Below are 18,233 nucleotides of genomic sequence, written 5' to 3' on the forward strand. Positions count from 1 at the left end.
AAAGAAAGGAAGGAAGGAAGAGAGGAAGAGAGGAAGAGAGGAGGGGGGGGGGGGGGGAGAGAGAGAGAGAGAGAGAGAGAGAAAGAAAGAAAGAAAGAAAGAAGCACATTGTAAAAGGGTGAATTTTATAGTATGTGAATCATATCTAAATTTTTTAAGGAAAAAAAATCCGTATTTTTATCCCTTTACTCTTACAGAAATTCTGAGCATTCTATTTTTTTAATAAAGTAAACTAATTGGCAAAGAACAGTATCAGTTACTTTTTTTATTTTTTTTTTATTTTTGAGACGGAGTCTCGCTCTGTCGCCCAGGCTGGAGTGCAGTGGCGCGATCTCCGCTCACCGCAAGCTCTGCCCCACGGGTTCATGCTATTCTCCTGCCTCAGCCTCCCGAGTAGCTGGGACTACAGGCACCTGCCACCATGCCCGGTTAATTTTTTGTATTTTTAGTAGAGATGGGGTTTCACCGTGTTAGCCAGGATGGTCTCGATCTCCTGACCTCATGATCTGCCCACCTCGGCCTCCCAAAGTGCTGGGATTACAGGCGTGAGCCACCACGCCCGGCATCAAAGTTATTTTTAAAGATGCATATGTGAGAATGTGGAAGGCAATCCTCAAAAGTAGACAAACTGCATCTATCTATTGAACAGTAACTGTTGACAGCAAAAATCTATATTTGCAACCACTGCAGCAACTCCTATGATGATTCATTTATAGTAAATACTTATAAATTTTGTGTGTGTATATATATATACATCACCTCTCTTCCTAATTACCTGGATCACTGTCTCTATCCCCACTTTTCTATCTAATGTTATTTCTCATTTGGATATTTTACTTGTTAATGACTTACTAGAAGGCAGAAGACATCTTTTTCCTCTCTCTCTCTCATAGGCTCTGGCATTGTTGAATCAAAGTAGAATCATCAAAACTAGGTTGGATAGCACTTATAATGTGGTCCACAGATGCTCATCTACGATCTGTATCTATTTCCTTTTTTTTTTTTTTTTTGAGGTGGAGACTTGCTTTGTTGCCCAGGCTGGAGTGCAGTGGCCTGATCTTGGCTCACTCAACCTCCACTTCCCAAGTTCAAGTGATTCTCCTGCCTCAGCCTCACAAGTAGCTGGGATTACAGGCATGCGCCACCACACCCAGCTAATTTTTTTGTATTTTTAGAGATGGGGTTTTGCCATGTTGGCCAGGGTGATCTAAAACTCCTGGCCTCAAGTGATCCATCCGCCTTGGCCTCCCAAAGTGCTGGGATTACAAGCATGAGTCACCATGCCCAGCATATGTATCTATTTCAACTGACAGGGAACTCCCTACCTCTTCAGGCAGCCCCATTCATCTTAGGGTAGTTTAATTTTTGCCAAATTTTTCCTTCGATGACTGGACATGAAATATGTACAACAAAATAATGTGTGTTAAGGTGGGTGGCATGACCTTTTTTCTTCTCTAGTTTTAAAATTTTGAATCACTTATTTACTGAACACATACTACACACCAGAAACTATGCTAGGCTATCTAATCTGGTAGACTGTTTTTATACTCAAATTAAATATTATTTATAAAGCACTTAGAACAATGCCTGATAGTAAATGCTATATATGTTTGTTGAATAAATAATTTATAGTCTAGTAGTAACAAATAATTCTAACTGAGACATGTATCAGATTCTTTGAAAACACAGAGGGCAGATGGAAAGGTCAGAGATGTCTTCACCAGGTTGTGAGTCTCAAAGGAAGAAAAAAATCTGACTGGAAGGAGGGAGACCAGTCAGGAAACTCTAGTGGTCATGTATCATTTTTTGCTGCCCAACATCACTTGAACATGCCCTCTACAATTTATTTATTTATTTATTTATTTATTTGCCCTCTACAATTTAATATATCCTCACATTGTCAGTCCCACCTGACAAAGGTATAATCTATAAAAACTACATTTGTCAGTCTCCCTTTTAACTAGAGTGCAGGCATGTGGCTTCGTCTCCACCCATAAAATGCATGTATAGGAGGTGTAGATTTAGAAGTGAACTATGTGAGGAAGCAGGCCACAAATAGGCCATCCATTTTGCTGATGTAGTTGGCAACAGACGTGATGCTGTTACAGAACTGATGGCATTAACTGTGTCTTTTTCTTTAAGACATTTTGATCAAATGGTTCTGGGATAAGAGCTCCTTAATCAGAACTGTATTTCAGTTGTGTGGTTCTGGAAGTTATTCCTATAATGTTATCTGGAGCCTGTTTCTGCAACTCTCTTAATTCAAGAACTACCTAATATCCCCTAAAATTATATTCTATTTAAACCTGCCAGAGTGGATTTTTCTCATGTTCAATAATTTGGGCTAAAGTAATTTGAGTGACTAGAGATAAGAGTCGAACTAAGAAGAAATGTCAGATTGGACAGAAGGAAATTAATTCAAGAGCCACATAAATGTTATTTGAAGACCACATTCCTTCTTCCAGACTAAAGTACTCAACTTATCTTCATGTAACATGGGTTGGTGTCCACATCTCTCTCTCAAATACTCTGTGGTTTAACAAATGCAAGGAAAGAAAGAACGTCCACCTCCCTCAGCTTGAAATACTTACACTTCCATTAATTCACCCTCTGATTTTATTATCTTACTGGCTAAGTACATCATTCTGCTGACTCATATTGTTTTCGTTTTCATCAAAATCCCTATGTTCTGCTCACATATGCTGGGCTATGTCTCTATTGCTTAAAAAACTTCTGGTTAAATTTCATTCTCCTGTAAATGTGGTTATTATCAATCTGCATCCTCCAAGTAGAATCAACTCTGGAACGCTGACAAGATTAAGTGTCTGTATTTGTATACTTCACAGCTGGGCCTAAGAGTGTGGTAGTGTCACCTTTGGCAGTCTCTAGGTAGAGAGTTTCTGTGCTTCCAGTGACATTTCTACATTACTATGTACCCATTCAGTTTTTAATGGCACACACTGCTGATATCATACCATCACAGAATTATTTTGTAGGGAGGCAGGCAGGACAATAAGAGCAATGTAAGATTATACACCTCAGAGGAATGTTGTCAGTACTGAGTGTGATCAAGCATGACAAGCCTGGTGTATATTAACTAGCTTTCAAAGAATGCTAGCTATTAGTGTTATCACCTCCCAACCTCAGGCTTTTAACCACTTTTCATCTTACCCCTTATGTTTTAATAATGTTAGGTTGTTTGTAGTTTTGCTACATAAACTGTGTTGTTACACGCTCATTATTTCGTTCATGATGCTGTTCTCCCTGCCTGAAATGTGGTCATCTTTACCATCCTCTCCATCTGTTAATACGATCCTTGCCCCCTCCAAATTCACATCTGGTTAAGTATTATACTTCAAGACTATGCTCAACCACTAATTTTTCAGGAAGATTTCTCCTAAAGTACTTGATTTGAAAATAACTACCCTTATCCTATTCTTCCATATTAATTCCTTATGTGTCACTTACATTGAAATTATGTGATAAATCTATCTCCTCTAAACTCGAAGCTGAGAATAGGAACTTACTTATCCTTGTACTCCTAGCAAAAAGCATAATTCCTGGAACGCAGTAAATATTTAATAAATATTTGTTGAACCAATGTGATATTTAAGACCTTTTCTTTAAATATATTAACTTGCTTTAGAATCAGCAACAGTTCTTTATACTTATAAATTTGCTGCATAGGTTGATTGAAAATGGGTACCATTCATGTTAAGAGACCATAATAACTCATTTTATTCTTATAGAAATAAGATACATATTACTAATTAGGCAGCTAACACTTCCAAATCATTAACTCCAGATCTATAATAATAAAGCTAAATAGAGCAATATTCATAACTCAATATTAACTCTAAACAGCATAATTGAATATGAAACTATTTCTAAACATACTGATTTCCTATGGTATTCAAAACAAAAGCAAGCTTTTAGCATGTTTAACATTTGATATATCTATAATACATTAGAAAAAATGTAGTATTTTGTGGTTTTAAAAAACACTGAAGTCTAAATAATGGACCATTTATAATGTTTTTAAAGCCACATTTGTAAATACTAAACCATTTTTTAAGCTTCTCATATGCCGTGATACAATTTCCTATTATAGACAAATTCCTCCACTTCAGCAAACATTATATTCTTAAAGTTATTACTGAGAAGCCATATAAGAATAGGATCAAATGAGAAGGTCAAAAGTTGAACCAGCTGCCTGTTCATTCATTTGTATTCTCATTCATTCATTCTTCAATTCTCACTCATTTGTCAATTTTCTCCACAATAATCAGAATCATGTTATACTCTAATCCAGTACCTTAGCGATACTTTGTAAACTTAATGATAAGTGTTTAGAAGCTTATTTTGAATTTTCTTTCTTTAATAACAACTGACAAAAGGTACCATGGCATTAGAGAAAGACTTGGTAAAAGCAGCTGAAAGAATCCATGCAAAACAACATGGCAAAAAGCTGAAGTACACTTCTTTGTCAGCAAATACTGACGTATCAGAAGACACATATAGATCATTACTGAAAACTTGCTAAAGCAAGTATTTAAACAATTAGTGTAGGAGGTTTACTATATAGTTGGATAAAAATATAGCCTATTTAAAAACATCTCACTTTATAGCATTTGCTAGATTGTTTCTATAATGACATATATAAACTACTACTCTTTGAGTCACCAATAGAACAATTTAACAGACAAAACATATAACCAAAATAAATGATTTAGTTAATAAACAGAGGTTTTGTGGAAAAACTATGAGGGAAGGAGTCCTGAGTCAGGTAAACCCACACGTAAAATTCAAGGCCATTGCAAGAAGTTGAAACTGAAGTACACAGAGTACTACATAGAGTCAAGAAGATTGTTCTTCTTTAAATAAAAGCAAGATATTTCAAATACAATAAAATATTTACAATATTTTGAAATGAAATAGGAAGTTAACATGAAAACCAGAGATATTTCTGGTTATTTCAAGATAAAGTATTTTTAAATTGTCAAAATTAGCCAGGCACAGTGCCATGCCTATAATCCCAGCACTTCGGGAAGCTAAGACAGGCGGATCACCTGAGGTCAGGAGTTTGAGACCAGCCTGGCCAACATGGCAAAACCCCATCTCTACTAAAAATACAAAAATTAGCCAGGCGTGGTGGTGGGCACCTGTAATCCCAGCTACTCAGGAGGCTGAGGCAAGAGAATCTCTTGAACCCAGGAGGCAAAGGTTGCAGTGAGCAGAGATCGCGCAGCTGCACTCCAGCCTAGGTGACAGAGTGAGTCTCCGTCTCAAAAAAAAAAAAAAAATACAAAAACAAAAACAAACTTGAAATTTAGCATGAGTTAGGCATTTTTCATTTATGAAAAGAAAAGAAATTCCTTGACATTGTAACAATTAGTAAGAAAGTAACTCCTTTTCAAACCTACTTTACTGGAAAAGCCACAAAGACAGACCCAACTTCCAAGTCAGTCCCCTTCACCCTTGCTTGAATTACTTCCTCTTTCTTCCCGGTGTTAATTGTACTGTCTGGAACAGGCATGAGTACACAAACATGAGGATAAGGGTTTACACATTACTAATGTAGAAGAAAAAATGGAAAGAGCTCATCTTCCCAACGGCATTTGTTGAAGACCCATTTATTAAAGTCCATTTTGAACCCATTTATTTAGAAATATAAAAATACAATACTCCAGATTAGTTGCAAGAATAACTGGTTGTCGTCAAATAAGACAGGAATTTACTAGCCATGGTTCAGCAGGAAATCTTTGCTTCATTCATGGATTGGTCTCATAAAAGTTAATCTATATTTAGTAAGTTGCTAATGGTGTACTTGTTCCATTTGAACCTACAAATCTTTGTCAGATTTGTTTCAATTATGAGAGAAATTAAACCAAATATCAAAATAAAATGAACTTGGAGCTAAACTTTCTAATTACCGCCTATTTTAAAGCAAGACATAAAAAATGACATAGTGACACAGTTCTCACTAAAAAGTTATAATCATGACAGCAAAGACTTTTGTATGATTAAGAAATAAACTCATTTTAAATCATTTTAAAATATTGTTCATGTTTTTCTTGTTTTTACTGTGTATATTTTATAATGTACATATTAATATTAGTACATACAGGCATGTATACAATGTTTAAAATATATTAGGGCTACTTACTCAAAAATATATATAGACACACACACACACACATATATATATGTTGTTTTTTTTTTTTTCCTGAGGTGGAAATAAAAGGTTTAGAGACTCTTGGACTAGTCCAGAGGTTGGCAAACTTTCTCTGTAAATTTCCAGACAGTAAATATTTTAGGTTTTGCAGACCATATAGTCTTTGTCTCAACTACTCAACTCTACTATAGCACAAAGGAGCTATAGACAATACATAAACAAATGGGCATGGATACATTCAACAAAACTTTATTTGTAGACACTGAAATTCATATAACTTTCATGTGCCCTGAAACAGTTTTTTTGGGTGACAATTTAAAAATATAAAACGATTCTTAGCAGGATATACAAAATAAAAATCTTGTGGCAGGGATAGTACCTTTAACATCTTTATGTCTGCTGTACCTAACAAAGTACCTGGCATTCAGCAAAGAGTTGTCAAATAAACTTCACCATGACACAGAAATTTGTGTTTTCTTTTATAACTCCGCCTTATGTTCCAATATATCACCCTTGCCAGAACATAAGCTCCTGGATGGTAGGGATTTTCTTTAAGTTGTTCACTGCTTTCTTCTCAGACCTTAAAACAGTATTGGGCGTATGGAAGGCATGGGACTTTGATGAACTAAACTGTTCAAATTTTGAGAACATTTACGCCAAAAAATAAAGACGGATAACAGAGAAGTTAACACTGGGTTTCGGTGTATTTAGGTGGTGTTCTCTGCTTCCATCCTGAGCACCTGCACAGGGCTAAGTTCCCACAGTAGCCTATTCACAGCTATCCTAGTGCTATGGAAATCATTTATTTACTTTTCTCCCTGAGTAAACACTGAGCTTTCTGAGGGTAAGGGAGGTGCCGCATTCATCTTTACACTTCCAACATGTAGCATCCTATCTGGCACATTGCACATATCAACAAACAGTTGCTTAAATACACTCATGCAAATAAATACTAGTAGAATCCTTCAAAACAGAAGAAATATTTTTGAAAGCATTTCTCTGTACAAACCAAGAACAGAGCCAAGTTTTTAAAAAATCATGCTCAGCAATAAAATTAAAAATTGACCCAGATTTAGTTACCTTTAAATCTGTTCACTGGGTAAGTTTTGCTCCTCTTTTATAAGCTCTTCATGGGAGTTTTATAAGAAAATAAAACGTGTTGTCTAGAAATGCCTCTGGCATTATCTCAGTCTAATGATATGGAGTAAGGATATTGAAAATGTAAATATAACCTGTGGATATTATGCTGTCTAGACAATTTCTGAGAATCTAATAATTTCTGACAACTATTTCCATGTCTTCTTATAGATTTTAAGACCTAGTTTACCAATAACTTATTTTGTGCTACCTTAACTATTAATTAAAATTACTTATTCTGAGGGCACGAAAAGATTCATCCAAGCTAACTAACTTCTAAAAGACTAGGGTTGGGTGAGAAAGAAACCCATAATAGCAGTCAAGGGAGAACAAGGATGCTTGGGTTAATGTACAACACCTGGTATTCAAACACAACTATTCTCTCTAAATTAATGAAAGGGAAAAGTGAGAGAATAAAAATTAAAAGCTTTGGGATTACTTATGAGAGTTCTAACAGATGGAATAATTTAGTATTTATTGCATATAACTACTATCATTAAATTATGACAAAAAATGCAAAGTATATTAATATAAATTGCTGAATAGAAAAGAGTGTAAAACATCAAATTTGCATGTATAATCATATATTAAACATTACCTTTAATAAATTAGGTTGAAATGAAATATGGCTAGAGGTTAATCATAAGTCATCACTAGCCTCAGCTTTTGCATGAGACAAACTATTTAATTACCTATATTAGAACACAGTCCTTACTGATGTATCTATAGGTGGCCAATGTAACCTGAACCTCCACTTGAGAGTTCCTTGTGCTGCTAATAGAAATCAAATTCCAACTTGAACTCCCAAGAAATTTCTATGGGTTTACTTTTTTAATCTTAAAATGAAAATCTCCCCTCTCCCAACACCCCTCTCCCCAAAAAGAACTCTAATTGCATAATTCAGTCTGGATGAAAACACTATTAAGCATTTAACAGTCCCTAAGCAGTATACTCAACGTACAAAAACCAGCTCAGTTATTCTCAGTAAGCTCAAAGGTTATAACAACTTAAAATGTTGAAGAGTTATTCAATTACAGCATTATTAATTTCCTTACATTTAAAGTAGAATTGAGGAGATATTTCATCCAATCCTAATTAGAGGCAATACAAAATGCTTCTGATCAATATGAGAAGAGTTATGAATATGAACCGCTTTAGTTCAGTCATCTTTAAAAGTCACCAAATATAGGCAACCAATATAGTGTAACCCCCAGCACTTTGGGAGGCCAAGTCAGGAGGACTGCTTGAGTCCAGGAGTTTGAGATCAGCCTGGGCAAAATAGCAAGACCCACATCTCTACAAAACAATAAAACAATTAGCCAGGCATGGTGACACATGCATACAGTCTCAGCTACTCAGGATGCTGAGGTGGGACGTTTGTGTGATCCCAGAAGGTCAAGGCCGCAGTGAGCCATGATCACACCACTGCACTACAGCCTAAGGGACACAGCAAGACTCCATCTCAAAAGAAAAAAAAAAAGAAAAAGAAAAAAAGTTACCAATAATAACAACATGGAAGGAGTATTGTTTTCATCCTACCTTTACCCACTTGTGGAAGGTTGAAAACATGACTCTGGGTAGGGGAGGGGACAAGAATCTTTTTTTTTTTTTTTTTTTTGAGACGGAGTCTCACTCTGTCGTCCAGGCTGGAATGCAGTGGCCGGATCTCAGCTCACTGCAAGCTCCGCCTCCCGGGTTGACGCCATTCTCCTGCCTCAGTCTCCCGAGTAGCTGGGACTACAGATGCCCGCCACCTCGCCCGGCTAGTTTTTTGTATTTTTTAGTAGAGACGGGGTTTCACCGTGTTAGCCAGGATGGTCTTGATCTCCTGACCTCGTGATCCACCCGTCTCGACCTCCCAGAGTGCTGGGATTACAGGTGTGAGCCACCGCGCCCGGCCTAGAGACCAGAATCTTAAAGAGCAAGTGTGATTTACCCCATGCAAGTAATTTTAACAATCTTATAAAAGCAGTGGTTTCAATTCTTGAAAATTTTAGTAAAAGAACCACTTCTCAATTTTCAATTAGTAGTTAGCAACCATACTCTAAATACAAAATTCGGTTTTACAAACTATGAAAGACACTGTCTTAATAAAGAGCTCTATAAAATAAACAATCATCAAAATATTTCAAGGCCAGACACCGTGGCTCATGTCTATAATCCCAGCACTTTAGAGGCCAAGTCAGGAGGATTTCTTGAGCCTAGGAGTTGGAGACCAGCTTGGGCAACATGGCAAAACCTCATCTCCACAAAAATAAATTAAAAATCGCATTTATTTGGCACATGCCTGTAGTCCCAGATTCTTGGGAGGCTGAGGTGGGAGAAGGGCGTGAGCCGGGGAGTTTGAGGCTGCTGTGACCCGTGATCCAACCTGGGCAACAGAGCAAGGCCCAGTCTCTAAATAAACACAAAATAAATAAATATTTATTGCAAATTTGGAACTTTAAACTTGCCAGCAGTAGCCATTGATACCATTACTTAGAAAGTCCCTTTAAAATTGCATTATTGAGGCCGGGCGCAGTGGCTCAAGCCTGTAATCCCAGCACTTTGGGAGGCCGAGGTGGGCGGATCACAAGGTCAGGAGTTTGAGACCAGCCTGGCCAATATGGTGAAACCCCATCTCTACTAAAAATACAAAAATTAGCCGAGGGTGGTGGCAGACGCCTGCAGTCGCAGCTACTCAGGAGGCTGAGGCAGGAGAATTGCTTGAACCTGGGAGGCGGAGCTTGCAGTGAGCTGAGATTGGGCAACTAAACTCCAACCTAAACCAAAAAAATGAAACAGACAAAAAAAAAAAAAAAAATTGCATCATTGAATAAGCACAATACAAAAAGTGATGCACCAATGCACAGAATAGATGCCAGAGTCAATGAGATACTAGTAGTCTACTAATACACTAGTAAAACCAGACTACTCAGATCTTTCAGTTAACTGAAATTATTTCAAAAGTTTTCTTAGCTAGGAAGAATCAAGTGATTTGTGAAATGATCCGTTAGTAATTAAGTAAAAAGAGCTACCTTTTAAAAAAAAACATGTCCTGCAGTACTTTTAGATCTAGTTCAATTATCTATATCTAGAAGCCCATCCAATGAGAACTGCTGTTGATAGATATGATCCTCAGGCGTAACAAGAGCTTCAATTTTCAGAGTAAGAAAGGATTGTATTTGAATATTGTTTTTTGTTAAGTTTTTAACCAAAAGTTTCACCAATACATCATTACCCAGAAATTCTAAATAGTAAATTATAAGGTAATTTATTTCTTGTCAAGCATCTCATATATTATTACTGTGTATAATGTCATGCTATTTGCTGCTATTATTTAAAATGTTTTGGCCAGGCACGGTGGCTCAAGCCTGTAATCCCAGCACTTTGGGAGGCCGAGGCAGGCAGATCACTTGAGGTTGGGAGTTCAAGATCAGCCTGACCAACATGGAGAAATGCCGTCTCTACTAAAAATCCAAAATTAGCCAGGCATGGTGGTGCCTGTCTGTAATCCCAGCTACTTGCGAGGCTGAGGCAGGAGAATCGCTTGAACTCAGGAGGCGGAGGTTGCAGTGAACCGAGATCGTGCCATTGCACTCTAGCCTGGGCAACCAATGCAAAACTCTGTCTCAAAAAAAAAAAAAAAAAAAAAAAACAAACAAAAAAAACCTTTTACCCCTCAAGGTATGTTAACCTAAAATACATATATAGTATTGAAAACAGATATTCTAAACCTTCATAGTTCTCTAAAGTCTAGAAAAGCCAATCAAGAGAAACAGCACAATAAAGGTACCATCAAAAGACCCAGGAGAAGGAAGATTGTCATAAGAAACACCAAATACGACAAGAACACCTTTTACATTATTTGTACAAGGAAAGACACCAACAAGGAGTGAAATAAAAAAGGAGAAATTTTGTATCTGGAAGTCTACTTCCGTGTTTTAGAAACAGAATGACTTAAGTGCTTTCTCCCAATCAGCTGTGACAATGACATTTTTAACAGTTTCCATTGCTAGATTTTTGGACTCATTCTTCTCAACTGATGCTCTGTAAAAAGCAATTACAGACAATGTTCCATTATCAGGAGGAAATAATCCATCCCAGGCTGGCTTTACCTACCACTCTAATGTATCTCTGATTTGTCTTCTACTTCTCCTCAATATGTGTGCAAGGAAAATGTACTAATTTTATATTTAGCCTAAATGAAGCATTATTAAAGGTAGATGTTACAAAAATGTCAATGTTTTATATTTTTATGTACCTAAATTTAAGTTTCAGCTCAGCTACTTACTAGCTTAGTCAAGTTAATGAATCAATTTTCTTACCTCTTTCTAAGCTTCACTTTCCTTACCTGAAAATGGGGTATAACAATCTTACCTACTTTGTGGCACTGTCCTAAGGATCAACTGAAACAATACATTTAAATGTTTTAGTTTCATGCCTTAGGCATAAGTATACAGTAAATGAAAACTATAGTTATTCATAAAATAATTTGGTCACTGTAAGGTTATTACAGTCAAACTAAGATAATATAGAAAATACATAATATTCAGAATATAAGTAGACTTCTCTCAAAGTAGAGATATAATCTTTAAAGTTTTCAGTTTAACTTTTGGTTGTTACTTTTAATCAAACCATATTTCTCTGATATCCTATTATACTATACTGTTACTTAAAAATAATATATGTCCATTTATAAATAAGTTTTTTTGATTGACAGATAAAATTGTATGTATTTAGCATGTACAGCACGATGTTTTGAAGTATATACTCATTGTGGAATGACTAAATCTAGCTAATTAATATGTGCCTTACCTCACATGCTTGTGTGATTTGATTTAGAGGTTCAGGCATAAAGAGGAACGAGCAAAGAAGACTGAAAAGGAGTGGCCTGAGAGGTAGGAGGAAAACAAGATGAATGTTGAGGAGACAAAAAAAAAGTGTTTCAGATTGGAGAGAATAATCAACTGCATAGAATGCTGCTGATAGGTCAATTACGATGAGAGGCTGGGCATGGTGGCTCACACTTGTAATCCCAGTACTTTGGGAGGCCAAGGCAGGCAGATCACATGAGCTCAGGAGTCCAAGACCAGCCTGGACAATGTAGCAAGACCTTGTCTCTACCAAAAAATACAAAACGATTAGCTGGGTATGGTGGTGCAATGCATGCCTGTAGTCCCAGTTACTGGGGAGGCTAAGGTGGGAGGATCACCAGAGCCCAGGAGATTGAGGCTGTGGTGAGCCATGATCATGCCACTGCTGCACTCCAGCCTGGGTGAAAGAGAGATCCTGTCTCAAAAAAAATTAAGATGAGAACTGAGAATTGACCACGGGATTTGGCAGCATGAAGATATCTAGTGACATTGATAAGAGCAGTTTTGATAGAATGGTGGGATGGAAACCTAGTTGGAGTGAGTTTAGAAGAGAAAGTGAGAGGATGAAAACTGGAAGCAGTGCATATAAATAAAATTATTGTGAGGTGCTTTGCTTCAAAGCAGAGTAAATAAGTGGAGTGATAGCTAACAACAGAGAAAGGATCAAAAGAAAGTTTTCTAAAAATGGGATCGCATGTTTATATGCTGCTCAGAATGGTAGAGAGAGAAGAAAAAATTATTGGAGCAATGTCTGTGAGTAGGTGAAAGGAATGAAAATTTATACACAAGTAGAAGAACGCAGACCTGCAAATTTCATCTATGGTGATAGGTAGCAAGACAGATACATGAATGCAGATACTAAAAGGTAAATATAGTGGTGGAAACCTGTGGAAGTTCTTTTCTGAATGCTTCAATTTACTCAGTAAATTAAGCAGCAAGGTAATCAGCAGAGAAGAGCTCTGAGAGTGGAGCAGCAAAGCAAAGGTGTGAAAGGCATCTAGGAGCGTAGTTGAGGGAACGGAGTAGGGACATATAAACCGATTCTCTGAAAACATAAAGGCCCACCTGGGGCTTCAGAAAAGAACTCTGTGTCCAAATCATAGGGTAGCACTGGATTGGAATAGGCAAAACCTGGAGAATGGGAGGAACACCAGTTAGGAAGCTATTTTAGTAGCCACAAGAAACAACTAGAGAGGGTTATCATCTAAAGTAGGGCAAGAACAGCTGGAGGACACCTGAGGACACAAATGTAACAGTTCTTACAAAAGCAAAACCAATGGGATTTGGCAAGAAATTAGAAGTGAATGAGATAATCAATGAAGGGAAGATGGCCCTATAATGTTGAGTGTAAAAAAACTGAATACGGCAATGCCGCTGATGAACTCGGAGAACTATTTCAATACCGCAAAAGGTAGTAACCAAATTGTCAGCAGCTTAAAGCAACGAGTATAATTTTTACCTATAGAGAAGAAAGATTTGAAAAGATAAAAAGTGTTAATAGTATCAAGGAATGTTTCTGTGTTTGTTGCTGTCATCATTGTTTTCAGTGATTAAGGACACCAGGTGATAAACTGAGGGGTATCTAGGTAATCAGAAAATACTAGCAATTAAAGACACAACAGAGCTTATTTGATAAAGGAAAGGAATGCTACAAACATTCTGAATGACCCCAAAGTCCAGGTTTTTAACCACTACACAATACATGCTCTGTAAAATTAAGGGTCTTGGAAAAGTAGTGTAAATTGTTTAGCTTCTAGGGAAAACTTCAGAGTTAAAGATCTTAGAGGTGGAATTATTCTAAAGGATGACACAGTCCAAGGTATAGTCATACCTATAATTAGCTAAATATATAAATGCAAAAGTCAGAGTTTAGAAAACAAGGAACTAAGAGCAAAAAACGTATTGAAGGGGCTATTAGCATAATAGCTGAAATCACCAAAATAAGTAGCAAGGGTAAAGGACAAAAGTATAGCCAGGTGCTATCATCAAGAAAGGTCAGCAGTAACAGACTTCAAAAGAGAAAAGGTTGTTTGTTGAAAGATGGTTTAAAGAAGAGAGCATGAAAGGAGCACCAGGAAAAAGGGTGCACCACAGAAGCAGGAAGAAGAGTGAAAAAGGGTAAAAGTGTCAGGACTTGTTTCAGGGGAATACCCCAAATGCCAGTTGTGGCTAGATGGAAGGAATAGTCAAGGAAAATTTTAAAGATAAAGGGAAATTTTGTTTGGATTCATTCAACAACTACCAACACATATTTATTAAAGGCCTACTAACTCTTCTAGGTGTGGGAGATAAATCATAAGGGTAGCAGGAGAGGTGATGACAAGATGTTCCGTAGTGGGCACAGTAGGGTCTATATTTCATTGATTCTTAACCTTTTATTTTGTTGTAAGGTGACCTTTGAAACTCCTGTGAACTCTTAAGTACAGATAAATAGACAACCACAAAAAATGTACAGTAACATGTGGGATATAATTTTGAATGAATGAATCACCAATCAAGATCTCTAGTTCTTCTCTGGTCAAATTAACCATTGTAATATGGTTTAATTCCTCATTTCTCCCCTCTCCTGCCATAAACTTCTGAATACTCAAAATATTGTATTCATTATCTAATACAGGAAATTATTTAGGCCACAAGCTATAAAACATAGGAAACATGCTAGAAAACATAGGTTGTATGAATGTTGCTAATAGAATAAACTTGGATGAATTAATTTCTTTGTCCCTTCTATTGTTACTCTCTACCCTCCCAAGTCTATTTCATATACCCAACAAGAGACCTTGTGCTGTTTTCAGCAGAGGACATAGGCCTCTTTGGCTTTGTAGAAACAGACACACAAATCAGTTAGTTGAAAAACTGACTCGATGTCCTAGAGACTACTAAACAGTAGAAAACAAAGATAAACTAAACTGCCTCTACTTTTAGGAGCTCACAGTGGAAGAGATAGACAGGTACAGACATTTTTGCCAAGAGAAAAGAAAAATAAAAAGGATACTTTTGCTAATAGTTTGGTTATATCAAGTTTCTGGTCTCTTCTTTATGTGATATAAACACTGTCCGTACAAACAGACCTCCTTAAAACTCAGTGCTATTCCGGGCACACACATTTTAAAATTACATCAAAATTAGGGGTATAACTTACCATCATTTTCTCAAAGAGATCCAATACTTCCTTTTCTGACAAATTCAAAGATCGTTCATCATATAATGGCTGAGCTGCGGGAAACTCACTCATCGCGACTTGAGAATCAATAGGATGTTGAATAAGAGGTTTTTCTTTTTTGACAGTAGATTTTCTAAAACTTGTAATTCGGTCACGCTGCAAACAAAAAATAAATAAATAAAAAGCCCTGAGAAAAAGATCAAGAACTACTAACATGAAGAATTGAAACATCAAAACGGTACTTAGTATAATACATATCATTATGGTCTTTTGACAAAATACTATTTTAAGCAGCAAGCTCCAGTTAGAGATTGTACTATTTTGAAACCCTGAAGTAGTTCTTCAGCCTCAGAACTCTGGGGGTAAAAAGTATTCTTCAAAAGTAAAACTTAGTCCCTTGTCATTTCTGTTTTGCACAGCAAATAAGTGAAAAAAAAAAAAAAGTCTCGGATCAAAGTCCTGTTGGTTGTTTCAGGGAGAATGTGTCTTTGGTGGTAAATTTAGAACTATGAAAAAAGAGAAAGAAACTAAAAAGAGCTACTGATATCCAATTCTAAGAGAAAATTATGGTAATGTTTTTCTCCTTCAAAGTTGCAAAAATTGTGACAAGTATATATGAATAATCTGTCAGTGTAGCAGTAGAATGGTTAAGAGCATGGACTCAAGACAGATTACTTGGGTTTCAGTCCAAGCTCTGCCATTTACTGGCTGAGTAACCATGTGAAAGTTACTTGGTCTCTCTGTTTCCTCATCTCTGAAATAGGGATAATGATATTACCTACACAGTACGGTTATTGTGAAATTTAAATAAGTTAATATGTTTATTGCACTTAACTGCTATTTATTATTGTTGTTACTATTATTATTTTCCCCCAGCGTTTTCTTCCCTAAAATGTTGGACCAATGAGGAAGTAAAACAAAGATAAAAACATCACCTTCTCCATTTACTGGAAATATAATAAACAGAAATTTCTTATTCCTACAAATATTATGAAAAACTTGCTATTTTATGGATATTGACTTCGAACCAATGATTCCGTGTAAAATCTCTAATTAATTAGCTTGCTATTTCACATAAAGTGAGTTAATGACTTCAGTTGCATGTAATTAGGATATTCTATTTTAAACCACAAAACATGGGACATCAAAAGTTAGTAATGTGCATAAAACTGAATGAACTCAGTTTTATTATGGTTTCTGTTAGGAAGCACATGCACACCATCAAGTTCACATTAAACAAGCAGACATGTTAAATATCAGGACCGTGTATCTTCACCACCATGTTACCAGAATCCTTATATAATTACTTCAACAATACAAAGAGCATCACAGAAGTTATTACCATAGCTTATGTAAAATTATGTGAACTCATTAATGAGCATACCTTTATTTTATTAATTCAAAGAACACTTTTTTAAAACCAAAAAGTATACTTTGAAAGAAATGTGAGCAGTTTTAAGCAGCTTATTTAGGATTACAAAAGTAATTTGAGTACATGGTTGCTGACAAAGAGATGATATAAATCATAGTATTTTAGAGCTGAGAAGAAACTTGAAAAATAATCTAAACCAATCCCCTCATTTCCCAGAGAAGGTGACTTTCCTAAATTCACCAGTCCCTGGTTCCTAACTCAGTCTTCACATTAACTTAAGATTCATTTCTTCTAATCACCTTGAACTACATTTTCACATTTTCTTTTAACTTTTTGAGGGAAATTGTTGGTTTAGTTATATAGTATATCTTCAAACAACTCAAGAAAAAAGTAATCCAAAATAAGCTGAGGATATATTCAATAGTCAAATTTCACTAAAAATATGGTGGACATGAAAGAATTTAAATATGCAACTAACCATTAAATCAACATATCTCTTCCCTTTCCCTTCATATCACTTAATATTTACTTTTCCAGTACTAGCCTTTTTACTGAGTAGCATTAATAACATATATATTTGATCTTCCACTGTGTCTTTCACTTTTTCTAGAAAATTAGCTTTTGATTTCAGCTATACCTTGGTAAGAAAATGTAGTTGGCCAGGCGCAGTGGCTCACGCCTGTAATCCCAGCACTTTGGGAAACTGAGGTGGGTGGACCATGAGGTCAGGAGTTTGAGACCAGTCTGGCCAAGATGGTGAAACCCTGTCTCTACTAAAAATACAAAATTTGCCGGGCTTGGTGGTGGGCACCTGTAATCCCAGCTACTTGGGAGGGTGAGGCAGGGGAATTGCTTGAACCAGGGAGGTGGAGGTTGCAGTGAGCCGAGATCGCGCCACTGCACTCCAGCCTGGGCGACGGGGCGAGACTCCATCTCAAAAAAAAGAAAGAAAATGTAGTTAAGCCACATACCTTCATCTCCTTTGAGCACTATCATTACTTTACATTATTTGTAAATAGGTAACTTCACATAGGAAAAAAAAAATTGTCAATGCTTAAAATACCATTTTTTACAGTTTAGCTATAAAAGGGTATATTTAAATTTTGAGCCCATAACTTTTAATAAGATATACTATGACAAATTCAGCTTTAAAATACTGGTTTTTAAATTTAGTAGCACACATCTGACCAACATAGTGAACTTAATTTCCTTTCTAATGGAAATTAATTTCCTCCAATATTAATGTTTAATATATTCACAATTTATTTGGCCATCAACAAGGGAAGCATCTGTGTTTTCCAGAGTTTAGATTCACATGGAGATTTTAGAAAACTTTTGGTTAAGGTAAATATCAGGAGGATGATATGAAAATTCTGTTGGGATCTCATATAATTGTTTATGTTAATATTCGAAAAGGAAGTCACTGAATTGACAATTACTCCATTCTACTATACTTTATAAATATCCAGATATTTCATATCTTACATATATCAATGCTTTTATGTCCACCCATTTTAATAAAAAGGCAAC

General features: G+C 36.2%; 1 protein-coding gene across 4 annotated transcripts in view; it reads right to left on the reverse strand.

The window, feature by feature from the left end:
* DIAPH2 (diaphanous-related formin 2) overlaps positions 1 to 18,233 on the reverse strand; it is a 940,316-nt gene that overhangs the window by 869,306 nt on the left and 52,777 nt on the right. For all 4 annotated transcript variants that reach the window (XM_011937272.1, XM_011937270.1, XM_011937273.1 and 1 more), the window contains exon 3: positions 15,311 to 15,487. In XM_011937272.1, the coding sequence (XP_011792662.1) occupies positions 15,311 to 15,487 (177 nt within the window). The remainder of the gene's footprint in view (positions 1 to 15,310; positions 15,488 to 18,233) is intronic.

The sequence above is a fragment of the Colobus angolensis genome, unplaced genomic scaffold (assembly GCF_000951035.1).
Source record: "Colobus angolensis palliatus isolate OR3802 unplaced genomic scaffold, Cang.pa_1.0 Scaffold161, whole genome shotgun sequence".
Taxonomy (NCBI): Eukaryota; Metazoa; Chordata; class Mammalia; order Primates; family Cercopithecidae; genus Colobus; species Colobus angolensis.